The sequence below is a fragment of the Kogia breviceps genome, chromosome 10 (assembly GCF_026419965.1).
Source record: "Kogia breviceps isolate mKogBre1 chromosome 10, mKogBre1 haplotype 1, whole genome shotgun sequence".
In the NCBI taxonomy this organism is placed as follows: Eukaryota; Metazoa; Chordata; class Mammalia; order Artiodactyla; family Physeteridae; genus Kogia; species Kogia breviceps.
Window position 1 is genome coordinate 35,976,495 of NC_081319.1, and position 19,281 is coordinate 35,995,775.

The 19,281-nt window shown below is 38.4% G+C and overlaps 1 protein-coding gene across 1 annotated transcript in view; it reads left to right on the top strand.

Moving 5' to 3' along the window:
- The first annotated feature begins 467 nt into the window (after positions 1–467).
- DCP1A (decapping mRNA 1A) overlaps positions 468–19,281 on the top strand; it is a 59,798-nt gene continuing 40,984 nt past the window's right edge. Inside the window, exons 1-3 of the mRNA XM_059076009.2 lie at positions 468–649; positions 3,944–3,984; positions 6,430–6,557. Of these exons, the coding sequence (XP_058931992.1) occupies positions 515–649; positions 3,944–3,984; positions 6,430–6,557 (304 nt within the window). The 5' untranslated portion in view covers positions 468–514. The remainder of the gene's footprint in view (positions 650–3,943; positions 3,985–6,429; positions 6,558–19,281) is intronic.

The following is a 19,281-nucleotide window of genomic DNA, read 5'->3' on the forward strand; positions in this document are numbered from 1 at the left end:
GTTTGGCTTTTTTCAAAATTTTCCTTCATAAAAACACCAAGAGATCCGAGATCTGGGGTGATTTTCGGGGTTCCCTCCCTCCTTCCTCTCCGTTTCTCTTGTGCTTTCTAAACTGCCCGTGGAGCACTGCCTTGCCACAGCGAGGTTTCCATTCTGCGGCCCCGGGAGCCTAGTCCGGCAGGAACGCTGAGAAAGCTCCCGAGCAGCCTTGATGCGGGCGCCAGGACCTTTCAGCCTGCGGAAAAGAAGCACCTGAGTCCCGGCCTACCAGCTCAGCCACGCGGCGGCATACGCCAACCCGAACGGTAGGTCCACTGGGACCTGACAACACTGGGACCCAGCGCGCCGGGCGTGGGTGCAGCGGAGCATAATAGCTGACGTACCGCTTCGCCGCCAGGCCCGGCAGAGAGGCGGAAGTTGAGTGTGCTGACGTAGCTGGGGGAACTTTGGCTCCACGGCACCTTCCTGTCCGCGACTCCGCCCCCGCCAGAGGGGCTAGGTTCCGGAATTCAAGATGGAGTCGTTGAGTCGAGCTGGGCAAGAGATGAGCCTAGCGGCCTTGAAGCAACACGACCCCTACATCACCAGCATCGCAGACCTCACGGGCCAGGTCGCACTGTACACCTTCTGCCCCAAGGCCAACCAGTGGGTGAGTGCAGCCTGGCCGCTGAAGTCGCCCGCCCGGCCGCCGCCTCTTAAAGGGGCCGCGCGGACCGTCCTGGGTGGGGGCCGATGAGGGAGGCCAGGGCGGCAGGGGCGAGGCCAGGGACTGGAGAAGAGTGCGGCTGACGCCTGAGGGGTGTCGGCGGAGCCGGAGATTGGGCGAGAGGAGCGAGAGAAGTAGGTCCAAACATCCGGGGGGAAAGCTGATAGAGGGGAGGGTTGGAAGAGGATCAGTCCCATGGGGTCCGGTTCGAGGATGTGGGCGACTTGCCTTTTTTGCAGGTGTGTTAGAGGATATGAGACCGGTGGAGTCATAAAGATGCCTGAAATATTGTGTTTGAAGCTTTGAGAGTTATTAGATAAAGTATAGATACATAATCTATAAAATAAACACTCCTTCTGTCCCCCCCAATAGACACATAAATGAGAGCTCCCTTCTCGGAGGTCATTTGGATTTAGAGCTTGAAATCCAGTTTCAATTCTTGGAAGAGAGGGGTTGGGGATAAGTCCAGCATTTATCGAACTACACTGTATTTCCAGAGTTTGGAAAAGATTTCAAGGCACTTAGGAAAATGACTTCCATGTTAATTGGATTACCTTGAAACCTTTGGAAAAGAGACCCTGTGTCTGTTCCAGCTATGCTGCTGGTGATGTCACCTCTGAATGCTCCCATCAGACTTAAGTACTTTTTGTCTTTTTTGCACGGGAGAGGATCCGAAAAGTTGCATTCAGTTTCTTCACTGACTTATTAGCCCGTTTGAAGCTTCGTCCGTTGTTTAAATAACATAATTAGGGGGCTTCCCTGGTGGCGCAGTGGTAAAGAATCTGCCTGCCAATGCAGGGGTCACGGGTTCAAGCCCTGGTCCGGGAAGATCCCACATGGTGTGGAGCAACTAGACCGGTGTGGAGCAACTAGGCCCGTGCGCCACAGCTGCTGAGCCTGCGCTCTACAGACTGTGAGCCACAACTACTGAGCCCGTGTGCCACAACTACTGAAGCCCGTGCGCCTAGAGCCTGAGCTCTGCAACAAGAGAAGCCACCGCAATGAGAAGCCAGAGCACCATAATGAAGAGTAGCCCCTACTCACCGCAACTAGAGAAAGCCCCCACACAGCAAAAAAGACCCAATGCAGCCAAAAATAAATAAATAAAATTTAAAAATAAAATAATAACATAATTAGGGAATTTCCTGGCAGTCCAGTGGTTAGGACTCTGCACTTCCGCTGCAGGGTGCCCGGGTTCGATCCCTGGTCAGGGAACTAAGATCCCACAAGCTGCGCAAGCAGCCAAATAAATAAAGATAACATAATTTCCCTTTAAAAAAAATTGAAACTGCTTAATTAACTCATTCAGCTATATAGGCTTTACTTAGAAAATAATCCGTAAATGTTTGTTGGATCGAATTAATGATTGACATTCATGTTTCAGTAAGAATTGAAATCTTTATACTAACAAAACTGAAAGATTATTATCGTAGTATGGCCTTTACAACATAGTGCAGATACATAGGTTATAGTTAATTAGTAATTTTGTGAAAAATCATTTGGCATTTATAAACAGTTAATTCAGATAAAGAGAGTTTTCAAAATCATCTTGCTTTACTATGTCTTCTTTCCTTCACCTCCTGTAAGAGAAGGTGGTATGGGAAGCTAAAGAGAACAAAATTATAGATTTTTTTTTAAGTGTGGCTGTTTTTAGACATTGCTTTAGTTTGAATCGTTCTGAATCATTTTTCATTTCTTGCTCGACGTATAAATTTTTGTAATATGGATTGCAGACAGATGGTGAAGATTTGAGGCATGGACTTATTATTAACAGGCTTTTATTTCTAGTTTGTCACAGACTTCCAATATTTTGGAATTTTAATTTTGTTGTTCTCCTTTAAATATGAAATACAAGTTGTAATAATCTGAACTGAAAAATAAGCTGCCATTATTCATTTGGGTCATGGCACATGGAGCATAACCAAAGTCTCTTCTCTCATTGTTGTTTTACAGTGAGTTGTAACTTTGCACAGTGGTTTATTTGGGCAAGTTTTCTTTCATTGTGAAACAGTTGATTACCAATTTCTTGTACTAATAAAATTTGAAAGGCAAGAAAAAGCCTCTGAATTTTTAGTAAGGAAAAGTTTCATTATGATGTTTAAGCTAGGGCAATACTCCTGGAAGAAATCAAGATGGTAAATATTTTTTAAATTATTTTTTAAATAATTCAGCAAATAAATTTTAATAAATTTTTAATAAATTCAGCAAATTCAATTTTATATGACTAACATTTAAGTTTGCTAAGTTTGTTGATTACATTAAACCATTTAGGGCCTATCTGGGCTGTGAACTGTAAACGAATGTGGTTTTTTTTGCTTTTTTAAAAACATTGTAACTGTTTAAAACCTAAATACGCTCTTGTCACAGCAAATGAAAGATGAGTTGTACTTTCTTAATCAAAACATTTACTTTAAGCTAAAAAAAGTTTTTAATTATTTGTAAGACCTATAAGAATTACACTGAGACAGAGTATAGTTTCAATATTCATGATTCTTCAACACAGTTTTAAAAATAACAAACTAGGGCTTCCCTGGTGGTGCAGTGGTTGAGAGTCCGCCTGCCGATGCAGGGGACACGGGTTCGTGCTCCAGTCTGGGAGGATCCCACGTGCCGCGGAGCGGCTGGGCCCGTGAGCCATGGCCGCTGGTCCTGTGCGTCCAGAGCCTGTGCTCTGCAACGGGAGTGGCCACAACAGTGAGAGGCCCGCGTACCGCAAAAAAAAAAAAAAAAAATTGTGGTTGACAGTAACTCTTAACTAAATTTGCTACTCATAAAAATATACCAAAATCCCCCAATGATGAAACAAAGTGTCCTATAAGAAAAAAAATTATTTTTCCCTACTAACTTTGATAAACTTTAAAGGTGAAGAAATTGCTATATACAGGACCTTGGCTTTAAACTTAAGAAATTTGGCTAAAACATTTTAGTTTTAAAAAGTGAAGGCTAATTCTAGAATTTTTCTCCTTTGAATTTTAAAAAAGGAAAGGGAAATTGCTGCGGATACAGGCGTGTTGCTGGATAGAACATCGCATATCCGTTAATACACATCAATAGAATAGAAAGGATACAAAAGAAATTGGTAATAGTAGTCTGTGGAGAAGACCTACTTGACCTGTTCAAAGTAACTAATTTTAAAATAAATAAGTTGATCTTAAACATGAAGTATTTCTTCTCCATTGGGACTACTTGGGGTTAGATTATGGGGAAAAAAACTAATCGTCTCATTGTCTGTTATAGGAGAAGACTGATATAGAAGGGACCTTATTTGTATATCGAAGGTAAGCTTTTTAAAAAAATTTTTAATTTTTTTTTTTTTATTTGATGGTGAACGGTGTCATATGGAGTGATTCAGCCCTATTGTATATTTGTCTTTGGAACCTTCCTGCTTGACCCATCAAGTATTCATCCATCCCTTGCTGTGAGATCCTACCAGGTTATGTCCTTTCTTTGACACTTACTGTGATTCAGAATCAAACAGAACTAGAATTTATTTAGGAACCTAGCAAAATGGAAAACATTTTCTAGTAATGAATTAGTTTAAAGCAGTTGCCTTTCTCCCTCCCCCCATGTTAATAAAAATAGAATACATTGAGAAAAATAGTTGAGAAAAAGAGAATAGATGGACTAGCTGTTGTGTGATTACTAAACAAAAAGTTATCTTCTAAGACTGGTTCTGTCCGCTTTCCAACTACCCCCAAAAGTTTTGGATTGTGTCAGTGTCTGTAGTAATATGTATTTTTAGTTTGAGAGTCCTTTAGAAAGCCTAGATTATTCAGAATTGCACATTTTTTATTTTTAACTTTTCTGAGAATTATCATCTTTAAAACATGATTGGTTTGTAAATGCAACTTGTGTTTTGTTCAGCAACTTTCTTGGCCTAAAGGCAACTGACAGGGTATGTTAGTCATTGGAGTTCCTTGTTTTCCTGGATCCCTCTTGCTCTGACTGAGGTAGGTTCCTTCCCTTGGTTTCTAAAGCTTAGGGAACTCAGCAGGAGTTATTACTGATACCTGGTTCTTTTCCTGTATGTGTATATTGTGAGTTATCTTTTATGGATTGCCTTTCTCCATTTCTCCACTGATGGTTATTAACAAGAATTTGTCAAATATTCTTCTAAATTTTGCTGTACAACTTTGAGATCTTGTCTAAAAATACTGATCTTTTTCTTCCTTTAAATGTATATGCTTTTTTTTTTTTTTTTTTTTTTTTGGTGGTATGCGGGCCTTTCACTGTTGTGGCCTCTCCCGTTGCGGAGCACAGGCTCCGGACACGCAGGCTCAGTGCTATGGCTCACGGGCCCAGCCGCTCTGTGGCATGTGGGATCTTCCTGGACCGGGGCACAAACCTGTGCCCCCTGCATCGGCAGGCAGATTCTCAACCACTGCGCCACCAGGGAAGCCCCTAAATGTATATGCTTTGATGTTACTTTTTATTTTTTGACATTTTGTTTGCTGTTATTCATCTTTCTCCTTTAAAAAAAAAAAGCCTTTACCCTTCACTTACTTCATTACCAATATAAACATCTAGAAGCTCTTCAACTGTTGTTAGAATGTTGGTACTTGGAAAGTGCTTTGCTGGCCTTATTGTTACAGTAGAGTACAGATCCACCGGTTATAGAAGATGAAATTTAGTTTAGTGAGCGACTTGATTTAATGAAATTTATGGAGGCTTACAGAGTATTGATTCTAATAAAAGGAGACCAGAGAAACTCTATTTAGGAAATATGAGAACATTTTATATACTTTGGATAAATATATACCAGGATGTCAGAACGTCGATTTGGAGAGACCTTAGTATAAAAGAAGCCTGGATTTGGAATCAGAAAACCTAAAGGATTCAGCAAAACAAGTGCATACAGAGAAACAAGTGAGAAACTGTAAAGTGTTGTATACAAGTGAGAAATATCTAAAGGATCGTATGCTGAATCACCCTGATATGAGAACCAAGGGTGTTTCTTATTGTAGGATTCAAAGCATTTTCTTTGTAACTCAGGTTTTTCCATAGTTCTCACATTTGATGTAAGAAAAATCATTGTAATGGGGGGCAATAATAAACCAATCCTGCAACATATTTAAAATAAATTATATTTTTATTGAGCATATGTTTTTTAAACATATACTATATGTCTGTCTTGGGACATATCTAAAAAAATGACAACCCTATTTGTGTGGAACTTACAGTTTAGTGGAGAAAGACAATAAATACAAAAAATAATAAGTGGTATGGAAAAAGAGAGAGGAGGCTTAGAGGTATTGAGTTTGGGAGCATTAAAAAAGGTAGTTCTCTAGTAGGCCTCAATGAGAACAGGACAGTTTACCAAAGGCTTGCGGGAAATGGGATAACTCTAGATTCTGGGCCAGTGGCCCAGGCAGAGGTCTTTAGGTGGAAACATACCTGTAGGAAGAATGGCAAGGAGCCCAGTGTACCTGGAGCAGGAGGAACAAGGGAAGAGGCATAGGAGATGAAGTCAAGGGGGCGCACATCACCTAAGGCCTTGGTGGCCTTAGATAGGACCTTGGTCTTTACTCTGAGGGACCGAGAAAGCTTCTGAGAGGAGGAGGGATATGATCTGACTTAGATTTTTTTGTTTACAATTTTAAGTGCTAATAATATTATATAATGCAATATTGTATTCATACTTTAAAATGGAAATAAAGAGTTAGATAACATTTCTGCAAATTGAACAATGACTACAGCTTTTTTTTTCTTCTATTAAATCTAAGGTCAGCTTCACCTTACCATGGTTTTACCATTGTGAATCGACTGAATATGCACAATCTAGTTGAACCAGTGAATAAAGACTTGGAATTTCAGCTCCATGAACCATTTCTTCTATATAGAAATGCAAGCTGTGAGTATCTGTCTGTTAATTACAGTGCATATGTTTGCAGTTAAAATTGAGTGACTTTAGTTTCTGTCAGCACATTATTCTTGGAAATTAGAGGTACAATAAAAAATATGGTCTGTACTCTTGTGGTTATAAATGAGTCACTTAGTAAGATCAAAGCTTTTAAGTTGGGCTTCTAAAATTGAAACACTCTTTTGTATACAGTAACTTATTACATTATTTTAGTTAACTATACTATTCCATATAATAGCATTACATTATATTCCTATTGTTTGTTCTCTGAAAATAAGTTTCACCCTTTGTTTTTGTTGTAACATGTATTATTGGCTGCCCATGCCCCTGAGCAACAGAACTTAGTTTAAGAGACACAGGACAGGTACTGATATTTCTGTCCACAAAGAAAGTACTATCTTTGCCCTGATTGTGGTATTTTTCAATCTGTTTATTTAGTTGATTATCTGTTGGGTACAAGTGCTGGGCCAAGAGCTATTGTACTTTAATGTTAATAATATAATAACCTATGGGGTAGGCAGGCAGTTAAATCAGCTGAGATTCTGAGGTGAGTGGCGGCTATTCAGTTGAAGAGTGAGGATTGTAACCCTTTTTTCTGCTTCCTAGTCCAGGGTCCTTTCAGGCATTTTATAGACTCTAAAAATGGTTGGGTGTGGCCAGCAAAGCTAGAGTAGCCCTTTCAAGAAGGGAAGCACTAAAAAGTATACCTGGTTCCTGTACTTTAGCATGGGTATTGAAGGTATGAGTGTTTGAGGACGGAAGACAGGCGATTTGTTTGGCATTGATGGTAGGGATATCAAAACTGGTTACGGTGGTAAGGTGATTGTGCTGTAACCATCATCTAAGGAGATTGCTGGAGATAACTTTGCTCCTTAAGTAGAAGTTTGAATTTCACTTGACTGGGAGGTAACTGGTATTGGGGGAATGTCTTCAGTATAAAATGTAAAAAACTACTAGAAATTATGCATCTTTTCATTCCCTGAATGAGAAATGACAAGGTCTGTGTTGAAGCTAGAAACCCCAAATTCTTCTCTGTAGCTCACTTTTAAGTGAAATAAAATCTGTCTCTTGACTTTTCAGTAAACTATTTGTCCAGATAATTACTTCGCTTAGATGGTTTGAATGGATTTATTTAAACTAATGTTACAGTAGAATTACTTCAAATAGCTGTTCTCTTTATGCTGACCATTCTGTTAAAGGGGAAATACTGCAAAGTAACACAGATCCAATTATTTTTAAGGAAAATTGGTTTAATTCTGCTTTATTACCTGAAAATTTAATCTAGCTATTGCCTCTAAGAAAAGTTTGATTAGTAGTCAGTAGGGGAAATTATCAGAGGCCCATGGACTTGATTACCATTTAGCATAAGCCTGAAGTGAATCTCATTATTCTTTAACAAGTAAAGTTTCCTGTGAAGTTGAAAGTGCAAGATAACACAACTATAAGTGAACCATGATTAACCAAAAACGTTTTAAAATTAATTTTTATTGGAGTATAGTTGATTTACAATGTTGTGTTGATAAAACAAAATTTAACTAATCGGAGCCTAAAATATCTGGAAATATTTCTATAGTCCATGTGTGGAAGAAATGAAAGCAAATTGTAAAAAAAACAAGCTAATGTTAGGTTTTATTTTGTGAAAATCTAGTAAATTTCTCATATGTTACTTGGGTTCAATACTATAACTTTAACCACACTATAGTGTCATAGATTGATTTGCTGTAATGATAAGACCTTAAATCGTCAGGAGTGTTTTTTATATTAATTAGAATATTCTTGAGGGAAAACGTGCACTACTGCTTTTTATTTTAGAAATATTTTCAACAAGAGGTTGAAACAAAGGTTTCCTTAAACAGAAGACTCACTTAACCAGGTCATTCCCTTCCTCGGTTAATTGAGGCACTGAATCATCTCAAGGGCCTTACAGTTTCTGATACTGCTAATTAGAAATTCAAGAGCACATCAGTTTGCTTTCAGACCAGAGAAAATCCTGAAAAGGTCAAGCACAATACTGTGGATATATTAGAAACAGTCCAGAGGAAGAGCTTGGGGAAAGTATTTAAAGGAATAGCTGTATTGGGGAGAAGTGACAAAGGCAGCATAAAGTGATTCTGGGAGTGTTAAGGCCTCTCTTGAGTATATGTTTTGTCTACCTAGTCTTAAAAGTAAAAAGTAGTCTTGTCAGGTCAGCAAGCTATTGAGTTGTTTAGGGATTGTTCTCTAAATAAAAAGTTAATTAGTGTCTGATTGTGTATACAGTAATTGTACATGATTCTGTAGCTGCTCTTCTGTTGTTTTCTTTTGGAAAATACCAGCAAGACACCTGACCCATTTTACTCAAGTTACACCTTCAGATCGAGCCTCTTCCACTGAAATCAATTTTTAGAGTTGAGAGAATATTGAGGTATAACTTTTTCCAGTTCTAAATTGTTTGTTTTGCTTTATATTATTTTTTTTAGTGGTTTTTCTTATTTGTTTGTTTTGGCCGTGCTGTGCGGCTTGTGGGATCTTAGTTCCCCGACCAGGGATTGAATCCCAGCCCACAGCAGTGAAAGCGCGGAGTCCTAACCACTGGACCACCAGGGAATTCCCTAGGTTTTCTTTATACACTCCCCACCCACCCCAGCCCCACCACCCCAAGAGAAAGGTAAAATCTTACGGAGGAAATGCTTATGCCCTCCAGAAGCTTAGCTTTGGTGATTCTCTTGAACCTTTTGGAAGCAGTATGTTTTTGTATACTGTGCAAGGACTTTGGGCAGCCACAAGACCCCAATAAGTGTTGTGGAGACTGCAGATTCTGTAGTTATTAAGCAAAAATGATGTTCCCAGCACCTTATTTCTGATTTCCGACTTACAGATGAGGAAACAAGAGTCCCAGAGAAGTTAAGAAATTTGCTCGAGTCACAAAGGTTATAAGTGACAGGCAGAAGTCAAATCTAGGTCTGTTGAGCTTCAAAACCAATGTTCTTTCTACTCTGCTACAACAATAAAATTACTTCATCAATCCACATTCTAGAGCAGTGCTATCCAACAGAACTCTGTGATGATGGAAAGGTTCTATATGGGTAGAGTCTCATATAGCAATCGCCAGCCAGCCACATGTGACTGGTGAGCACTTGAAGTGTGGCTGGTGTGGCCAAGAAAATAAATTTTTTAAAGTTTATTTAATTTAATCAATCTGCATTTAAATAGCCATACGAGACCAGTGGCTACCATATTGGACAACAGAGGTCTAAAGCATGGATCCATGCAGAAACACACCCTTTTGTTGTGCCATACCTGAACTGAACAAGCACTTGGGAAGCTTTAGATTAGATTTTTATGCCTCTCATTCAGTAATTCCTTTTTAAAATTTACAAATGATTTCTAGATACAAAGGCTGCAGAAGATATCCCTGAGGGTGGCTTTGCCATGGTAACACTCTTCTGTGTGGAATTTAGTTTGCAGACAAGAATTCTTTTCTAGGCTTTGCCATTTTACCAACTGTAACCTTGGATAAATCTCTTAAACCACTGATCTGACCTGCTTGTCTTAAGAGAGCATCATATATGTAAAGGTTTTTTGTCAGGCACTTACAAATATAAAATATTATAGACTTTGTCTTCATGTTGGACTTAAGCCAAATGATCTTATTAGTGGAAGAATCATAAAGACTTTAATATTATCCAGGCTCTCTTATAACCTAGACCCATAGTGTGCTTCTTTCCATCCCTTCTGATTAGCACCATGACAAGCTGGGAACTCTGTTTACCTTTACAAATATTACATTCAAATGTTGTAAGGGCAATTACTAGACAGCCTGAGGTATGATAAGTTGAAAATATATAAATATATATTAAAGATGAGAACTCTTAGAGGCTACAAATTTTTTAAAACTCTGATCAGTGGGTCATAGTGTGCTGGAACACAGAGCCGCCTCCTGGCTAAAATTTTGTAGGATAATGTAATGCTGTTTTAATCTGTGGACACATCTCCCTTAAAAACATTTATGATAGTTTTCATTTTATCTGTGATTAGTTGAAAAATCATAATTCTTTTGCTGTGTAAACATATGCATTACTGCCAATCTGCTGATCTTCTGTTTTCATTTGTGAACAGAATCCATTTTACTAACTGGATTATAAAACCATTCTTTGGGAACTCTGAATTTCGAGGAGTTATGGCATAGGCACATCAAAGAAAAGCTCCTGTCCAGCAATATGATGTCAGAAAATCTTCCTCCTATAAACACTTAGAAATGCTATATAAAATATTAAATGCATAGTATAGCCTGAAAGGGAATGGGGGCATTTTAATGGGTCAGCATTACAGTGAAAACTGAAAGCCAAAGTGGGAAGTTTGTGTGCTGACACCAGCTGCCAGCTGGTTATAGGGTTCTTGGGGATAGGGAACGCTCCTTAACATAAGGACCCCATTATAATTACGTGGGATTAGGAGACAAGACCTTGACCCCTCACAAGGTGGCTCACTGGAGCTGAGACGTACATACCAACGTTCACCCAGGTGCCCTAATGAGTTATATATTAATAAATTAGAAGGTTATCAGGGATATCCCCACGAACCTAGGGAGATGACGGGCAAGCTAATCTACTTCAATCTAGGCTATGAGTTAGAGGGAAAATGTCTCCCCTGAAAATTGTAACCATGAGCTCTCATACAGATTTGAGATTCAAGTTATATGATTCATTTGGTATAATTTCTTACCCAGGCCAAAAAATTAACATAAAATTGATCGTCAACTGTTGAGTACTCTAGAACACCTGGCAAAAGCAAATACAAAACTTTTCTGGAGAGAAATATTCTTAATCCAGATTGTCCAGGCATCTTTTTGACAAGTCTCGTTGTCCAAAATTACCATATATACAAAGAAATAATTCAGTCAGTAAAAGTACGATAAAACAAACAGCCAACCCTTCGCAGAAACTTTGGGTGATGAAATGATCAGATAGAGACTTTAACGGATATGAATATCCGATGTAGATTATAAAATAAAATGATAGGTAGATTTGAAAAATAACCAAGTAAAACTTCTAGAAATTAAAATTTTAGTTATTGAAATAAACTCCCTACCTGGACTCAACAGTTAATTTATAACAACTGAAAAGAGAATTGAGGAACTGGAAGAGACAGCTGAGAAAATTATCCAGGATGCATTCCACAAAGGGAAAAAATGGAAAATTTGACAGAGAGGATAGGATTGGAAAGTCTTAGAAAGCTTAACATGTGACAGAGAAGAATTTCAGAATGATGAAATATATAGAGAGGTAATATTTGAAGAGATTATGACTGAGAATTTTCCAGAATCCATGAAAGACAGAAGTCTCACATTTAGTCAGTAAAATAAGGCCCCGGGTAAAATAAATAGAAATAAATACACACATGGACAGATGGTAAAACATCAAAGGCAAAGACAGAAGCAACCAAGCTTGAGATTGATTATTTACAAAGAGCACCAGTTTGACAGCATATTTAATTGCAGCTACTGAATTTGGAAGTCAGAGGAATAATATATGCAGAGTACTGAGGAAAAAACAAACAATAATTCAGTAATTCAAGAGAGCAAAATAAAGACATTTTCAACAAAAACAGAACTGTTGTCTCCCCAGACCCTTGTTGTATACACTTCCAAAGCAATACTGTCCAGTATGGTAGCCACTAGTCACATGTGGCTATTGAACACTTGAAATGTGCCTAGTACAACTGAGTTTTTAATTGTAAATTAATTCTTAATTTAGTTTAATTAATTTAATTTTACCAGTGCAGTTCTAAAGGCTATAGTTCAGAAATAAGGAAATTGGGGCTTTCCTGGTGGCGCAGTGGTTGAGAGTCCGCCTGCCGATGCAGGGGACGCGGGTTCGTGCCCTGGTCTGGGAAGATCCCACATGCCGCGGAGCGGCTGGGCCCATAAGCCATGGCTGCTGAGCCTGCACGTCCGGAGCCTGTGCTCCGCAACGGGAGAGGCCACAACAGTGAGAGGCCCGCGTACCACAAAAAAAAAAAGAGAGAGAGAGAGAGAGAGAGAGAGAGAAAGAAATAAGGAAATTGAACACAGAAGTAATGAGATTTAAGCAACAACAATAATGAGCAAAGAAAAGAAGGTACATCAAAATACGCATTGACTGTATAAAACAATAAAATGACTAGTTTGAGTAGAGGTATTAAAAAAGGTGAAGCAAAAATACTAGACAGCAATAATATAAGACAAAAGCTTTCCAAAGCTAAAGCATCCCAAGACTGAGGAGAGGGTAAATAAATTGATGAACAATAGACTTTTAAGTCAAGTGATTACCCAAAAGATTCAGGGTAATCACTGCAGAACAAAAAATAGGATGTCTTGATTTTAAGCCAGTATAAATCAAGATAGGAAAAACGTAAATAGAAACCATGGGAAATAGCCCAGTTATAATAAAATGGCAGAAATAAATAAATCAGTATTTAGAACAAATGTTAAGTGAACTGTACTTGCCAGTTAAAAGAGATTCTGAGATTGGATAAAGATACAGAATTTGCCAAAAATGCTGTTTTTAAAAAAACTTAAAACTCAAAAACCAGGAAAGGTTGAAAGTAAAGGGATAGAGTGATATATATTAGGTAACTATTAACCAAACAAGGCTGATGTAACTATGTAAATCACATATGATAGATTCTAAGGTAAGAAACATCATCAGTAATAAACGTTACCACATAATGACAAAAGGACATACCACATAATGACAAAAGGACAAAAACCTGCAAGATAAAACAATGCCAAACTGGTATTACTTTGTATTAATATTTGTCAGAATTACATATCAAATGTTTAAAATCCATAATTATAATGGGAGAGTTAAACAGGCCACCTCAGTAATTGACAGATAAGGCAGATAATTTAATAAGGTTATGGGATATTTAAACAACACAGGCTTGATCTAATGGACATATAAAGAACCCTGCTTCTAGCAGTTCAAGAATTTGCATTTTTTTCAAGTCTGTATAGAATTTTATAAAAAATACCATGTGTAGGCCACCCAGCCACAGAAGTTATAGAGGAAAAAAGAAATCTTTAAGTTGAAGGAAAATACAGATGAGTAGAAATTAATTGCAGAAAGTAGGAATTGCAATAGAACAGTAGAGCAAATCAACAAAACAAAATACTCTTCCCCTATAACTTGATTGATCCAGCAACAACAACAACAAAAAGAGTAAGGAGAGGCATAATAGGCAATACTAGTAATAATATATACTGCATATAGCAACTAAAGATAGAGAATAAAATAAGAAACCACTGCAAAGAACTTTTTAAAAATAAGAAACCACTATGAAGAACTTTCTGCCTGTAAGTTTAAAACTTGGATTATATGGACAATTTCCTGGGGAAAAACACAGTGTAACAAAACTTAGTCAGGAATAAATGGACTCAATAAAATAATTGGGTCAGTAGTTTAAAATCTCTTCCATCACATCTTAAAAAATGCTGAGAAGAATGTTCTGTCCAGTTCAGTAAATGATACTAGAGTAGTTCTCTATATAGCAACCAGCCCCTGAAAAAGCAGCCATAGGATCTGTACATTTCTGATCTTATCACAGGACACTTATCTCCACAGTGAGAAAATTGTGCTTCTATTATCCACTCTTCCTTCAAGCATCTGGTGAGCACCTGCTACAAACAACATACCTCACTAAGTATGTTTCTCTTAGAAGGTTCTTTTCCCCAAGATCAATGTCAGGGGTGCTTTGATTTCCACTTCTGTGGGTATCTCTCAGGGTGAATGTGGTAACCTGGAATTTGTTATTTTTATGTATACGTGTGTGTGTGACTTAATTATGACATGCCCCAAGGCCATTTTGTAAGGTAGGTTCTGAGCAGTTTTTTTAAATTCAAAATTTGGTATGTGAATCAACAAAAAAATGAAAGCAAGCAAAACTGGTTTTTCTTTGTTACAGCTAGACAGTTTACAGGATAACCTGGTTAATTGAAAATATTAAGATAAAGGTTTGTGGTGCCACTAAGCTCTGTAAAATCGATTCTAGCATTTAATGATTTTCTTTTGCAAAAACTATTTTATTTTGTCCTTTACTTTGTTTTTAAACAAACAAGGTGATGATTTAATTCAGATAAGCATCTTAATTCATTAATGTTTATTAAATATCTTTTGCTAAGCATTTTACCACATGGTATATCATTTTGATTAACAGTATTGTGTACTTTTAAAGAATTTTATGTATGTTTCTAGTTCTGAGATTCTGTTTTATTTTCTTAGAAAATTATAAGCAGAAGTCTTTAAATTAAATTGTGTTAGAACTTTTAGTGTCAGAACTCTGCCTTTCTGATAAAGGTCAAGATTCTTAAAGAAATATACTACTATATTAATCCCAGTGCTGTGCATATTTATTCCTGAAACAACGCTGTTAATTAGTAGTAAAAATTAATGATTTAAGATCTGTGATTTGAGACTTACCAGTTGCCAATTTGAATGATTAAGCTCGTTACAGTGAAAATGTGATTCACCAGAGAGACTGTGAGGGTATTTACGTGTTGTTTTTCCTGGTCATTTTTAACAGCAGTACTGATTCATGAATTAGAAGGAGTATACAGTCTAGATTTTCTCTTCTCACACCTAACTTTATTCTGTCCTTAGATAAGTTTGTGGTGGCGGTTTTAGCCAAAAGAGAAGTGATTATCTTACTTTGTGTGCGTTAGACTTGACATCTTTTTACTGAATGATTATCATTTTAACAAGGACAACTCCATGTTTCCTCCACCCAACACCTTAAGGCATGGATCTCCCACTGAATGCCACTTTTCATTTTAAAATGCTTTCTATAATCCAGAAGTACTTTTGAAAAAAATCAACAAAGCTTCACTCTGTAACCAGCTTAACAACAACAACAGATCACCATAACAAAACAATTGAATATAAAAATATTATTGCTATTTAATATTTTTAAGAACTTACCTCCAAAAACCTGTGCGAAGTACCCCTTCGTTTCCGCTTCACGTATAACTTTTCCTTTATATCGGGCGTCAGTCTCTTGATATAGAGCATTTTTAATTAAAATTAGATCACTAGAAAAAGCAGGGAGATTCATTTCCATAGCGTTGAAAATGTAGCTGCCAAATGGAAAGTTTTAGTAGGAGAAATACTCTAGTGTGTGTCTGTGTGTGTGTTTCTTGTTCTCTGCTTGTCCTTTCTCAGTTCAAGGGCAAGACTCGGAACAGTAGAGATGCTAGGTGGCTGCTGGCATTTGGTGCAAATCTTCAGACTTAAAGCACAGTGCAGGAAATTTCCTTGCAAGAGAAGTTTACAATTTGTCAACTCAGAAAATGTGAGTTCTACCTCGAGACTGAAAGAGGAATTTATAAACAGTTTTTAAAATTACACAGTTCATTCTTTGTCATCTTTGAATCCAGCACACTGCTTCTCACTTAGCCTGAAGAAAGGCAGGCAGTCTTCCCCCATCAGCAGCAGCTGCTGTGGTTGGTATGATTCTGCAATCAGTGAAAGAAGAAGGATCTGTGGCGCTGCATTAGTCTGGCCTTCTGAACCAAGATAAAAAGCCTTGCTGTTGCCACCTTTGTAGATTGAAGAGGTAAAAACACCATGAAAACAGTGACTTAGACTCCAAGGCTGATCTGGTGACACTGTTAGGTCAGACATATCAAAAATCTTTAATGCTTCCTGTCATAGGCCGCCACTTAGTATTCTAGTAGAGCTCCATCAGGTACCTTCTTGTTAACTTCGTGAGTCTGGGAATGTGTCAGAATTTCCAAAGCAGATTCTTTTCATTATGCCTAATTAATTACTGGCTTTCCCCCCCTGCCCAAGGTAGTGTTGTCAGGGGAAAAGTAATTTTTATCAATTTTTTAATTATAGTGTTATCTTAATTGTAAAGATTTTAAAAGTTAACCATGTATGCTCCACTTATTTCTTTTAGATAATTAATGTTTTCCCTTTCAAGAACTCAAAAAGGAAAGCAACAATTACTTATAGCTAAGTGGCAGAAACTTCTTACTATGGGTTGTATAGGTTTTCACCTTGTGTTAATATAGGGAAGCACACTGTGAAGGTGAAAAATTGAAACAGAGTAACCACTAGTCCAGGAAGATTTGAAGCCACTCTGGAGTGGACAGAATAAACCTCAAGACAGCCCTCTGACATTCAGTCCCCTGGAGGGTCCAGGCAGATCTGAGCTACTTGCAAAGTCACTCCTTCTAGGCATGCTCAACTTTTTCTTTTTGTTAGAGGAAGGCATAGGATAAGCATTTGCTACCAACATTTTTTAAATTAGGGCATTTGGGCTTCCCTGGTGGCGCAGCAGTTAAGAATCCACCAGCCACTGTAGGGCACACGGGTTCGAGCCCTGGTCCGGGAAGATCCCACATGCTGCGGACCAACTAAGTCCGTGCACCACAACTACTGAGCCTGCACTCTAGAGCCTACGAACCACAACTACTGAGCCCACGAGCCACAACTACTGAAGCCCATGTGCCTAGAGCCTGGGCTCCGCAACAAGAGAAGCCATTGCAATGAGAAGACCACGCACCACAACGGAGAGTAGCCCCTGCTCGCCACAGCTAGAGAAAGCCTGCGTTCAGCAACAGAGACTCAATGCAGCCCAAAATAAATAAATTTAATAAATGTTTTTTTAAATTGGGGTATTTTACACACACACATCTGGAGTTCTACCTTTTCTTCTTACGATAAAATGGCATGTATGGCCACACAGCACCTGCATTCCTGCAAACACTAACAGTCAACAGAGTGCTGGGTAGGGCCTGCTCACCAGAGCTTCGCTGATCCCATCACACTCTGAGGTCTCTTATACCCCCTTTGGCATTTGCCTTACCCTGGTTTGGATAATCTCTTAGTAAATTGGTAGAAAAACGTAGGAGAGAAGTTAGAGAAAGGAGAGAAAAGAAATTCCCCCTTTTCTTACACCACTGTCTGACCTGTTTCCCAAACCCCTAAGTGTAGACTTTTAGAAGCCCAGGAAACAGGAACTTGGCTGTATGGAAGCCAAGGGCCATGCTTCCCACCCTTTGTTGTCCCTTATGATACATAAAAATGATGATACAGATTTGTGTGGGACACTGGGGTGAATAGACCACTAGTGGGTGTTGGAAGAATCCAACATTTTGGCACATCCATAATCACTTGCAGCTCAGGGGTAGCTCTGCCTTAGGGAGTGGCAAGTACTGTGTGGCAATAGTGGCGGTAAATCCTGACAGCAGAGGTGAAACCCTAGTGTGATTCACTATTTTATTCAGGGCTGGCCATCATTAAAGAATAAAAAGTTTATAAATAGGAATTATCAGTTGTGATATTTTGGGGTTTATTTTCCTAGTCCCCAAAAACATTCAGTGGTCATTTCATGTGTCTGAATCCTATACTGAAATTACAGTGTTAAAAGGGACTGTGGAAGCAGTATTGCTGGTAAATATTTTTGGACTTGATTTAATTTAGAGAGGGGAACCAAATTTAGAAACAAACCAAAGAGCTTGCAGAATAGCATTTTTAATTTCCTGGCCTAAGTCTTTTAATCAGTGTTTACTAAACAGACATTATAATTTAAATTTTACAAAGTGGGCTCTTTCTCTGCCAGTGTTCAGTGGTGTTTTAATATGTGTGTTCTTTTGTCCAGAAAAGGTAAGCTGCTGACATAACCCAGTTACACTTACCAGCCTTACTTACAGATTCACAGCATTTCCTCACCTGCCTGTTTGCCACCTACCACAGTCTCCGGTCATAACCCCGGGTCCACAGTCTTTGGCTCCATACCCCTTTTCCTGTGTGTGTGTGTGTGTGTTCTAACCCGCACTCCACCTCAGAGACTTTCTCTTCTCTCTCTTTCCCAACCTTTTGATACTGATAAGGAGCCACCAGGCTTATTCTTGTCTTAAAGGAAATGATCTGTCAAGGCATTTGCTTTTTCACTTGTCAGGGCAGGCTTATGTTTGTTATCATCTACTCCATTCTTAACAGTACTTTTATAATCAGAAGAGTCTTCCTCATTCTAGGGTAAATATTTTTGGTTATGTTGAAAGTACATTTTCTTGTTTTTGTTCCCCGGTCTAGGGGATCTTTGTGGGTGTCATCTTCATAAATTTTATAATAATTTTATAACTCAATGCCAAAAAGCTTTATCAAACCCCTTTTTCTGCTTGGCACCATACTGAGAAAATCTTCAGCCTCCTCACATCCTTTTAGAAAGTAGATCAGATCTAAATAAAAAATGAATAAAAAGACAGTGTGCATGAGAGTGATTCCCAGCTCTGTTTTTGTGACAGTTCACAGAATCTCTAGAAGTCTCAAGGGATTTTATAAAGGCTCCAGATTAATTTGGGTTTCCTTGATCTTGTGTGTGCCATAAGCTACTGCAGATGATAAGCAAAATGAGGTATAATATCAAATCATAATTGGCTCCTGGATCTTCAAACAGGACTCTCTAGGGAAATGGACATCTTGCCCTTCAGCTTTTTAAAATTTATCAATATTAAATAATCCAATAACTTTAATCTTTGTCGGTTGTATTTTTCATACTTTCAAAAGAAAAGGGCTGTCACTTGAAAAGCAATGGGAAAAAAAGAAAAGCAATGGAGAGCTTCCCTGGTGACTTCCCTGGTGGTGGTTAAGAATCCGCCTGTCGATGCAGGGGACACGGGTTCGAGCCCTGTTCTGGGAAGATCCCACATGCTGCAGAGCAACTAAGCCCATGCGCCACAACTACTGAGCCT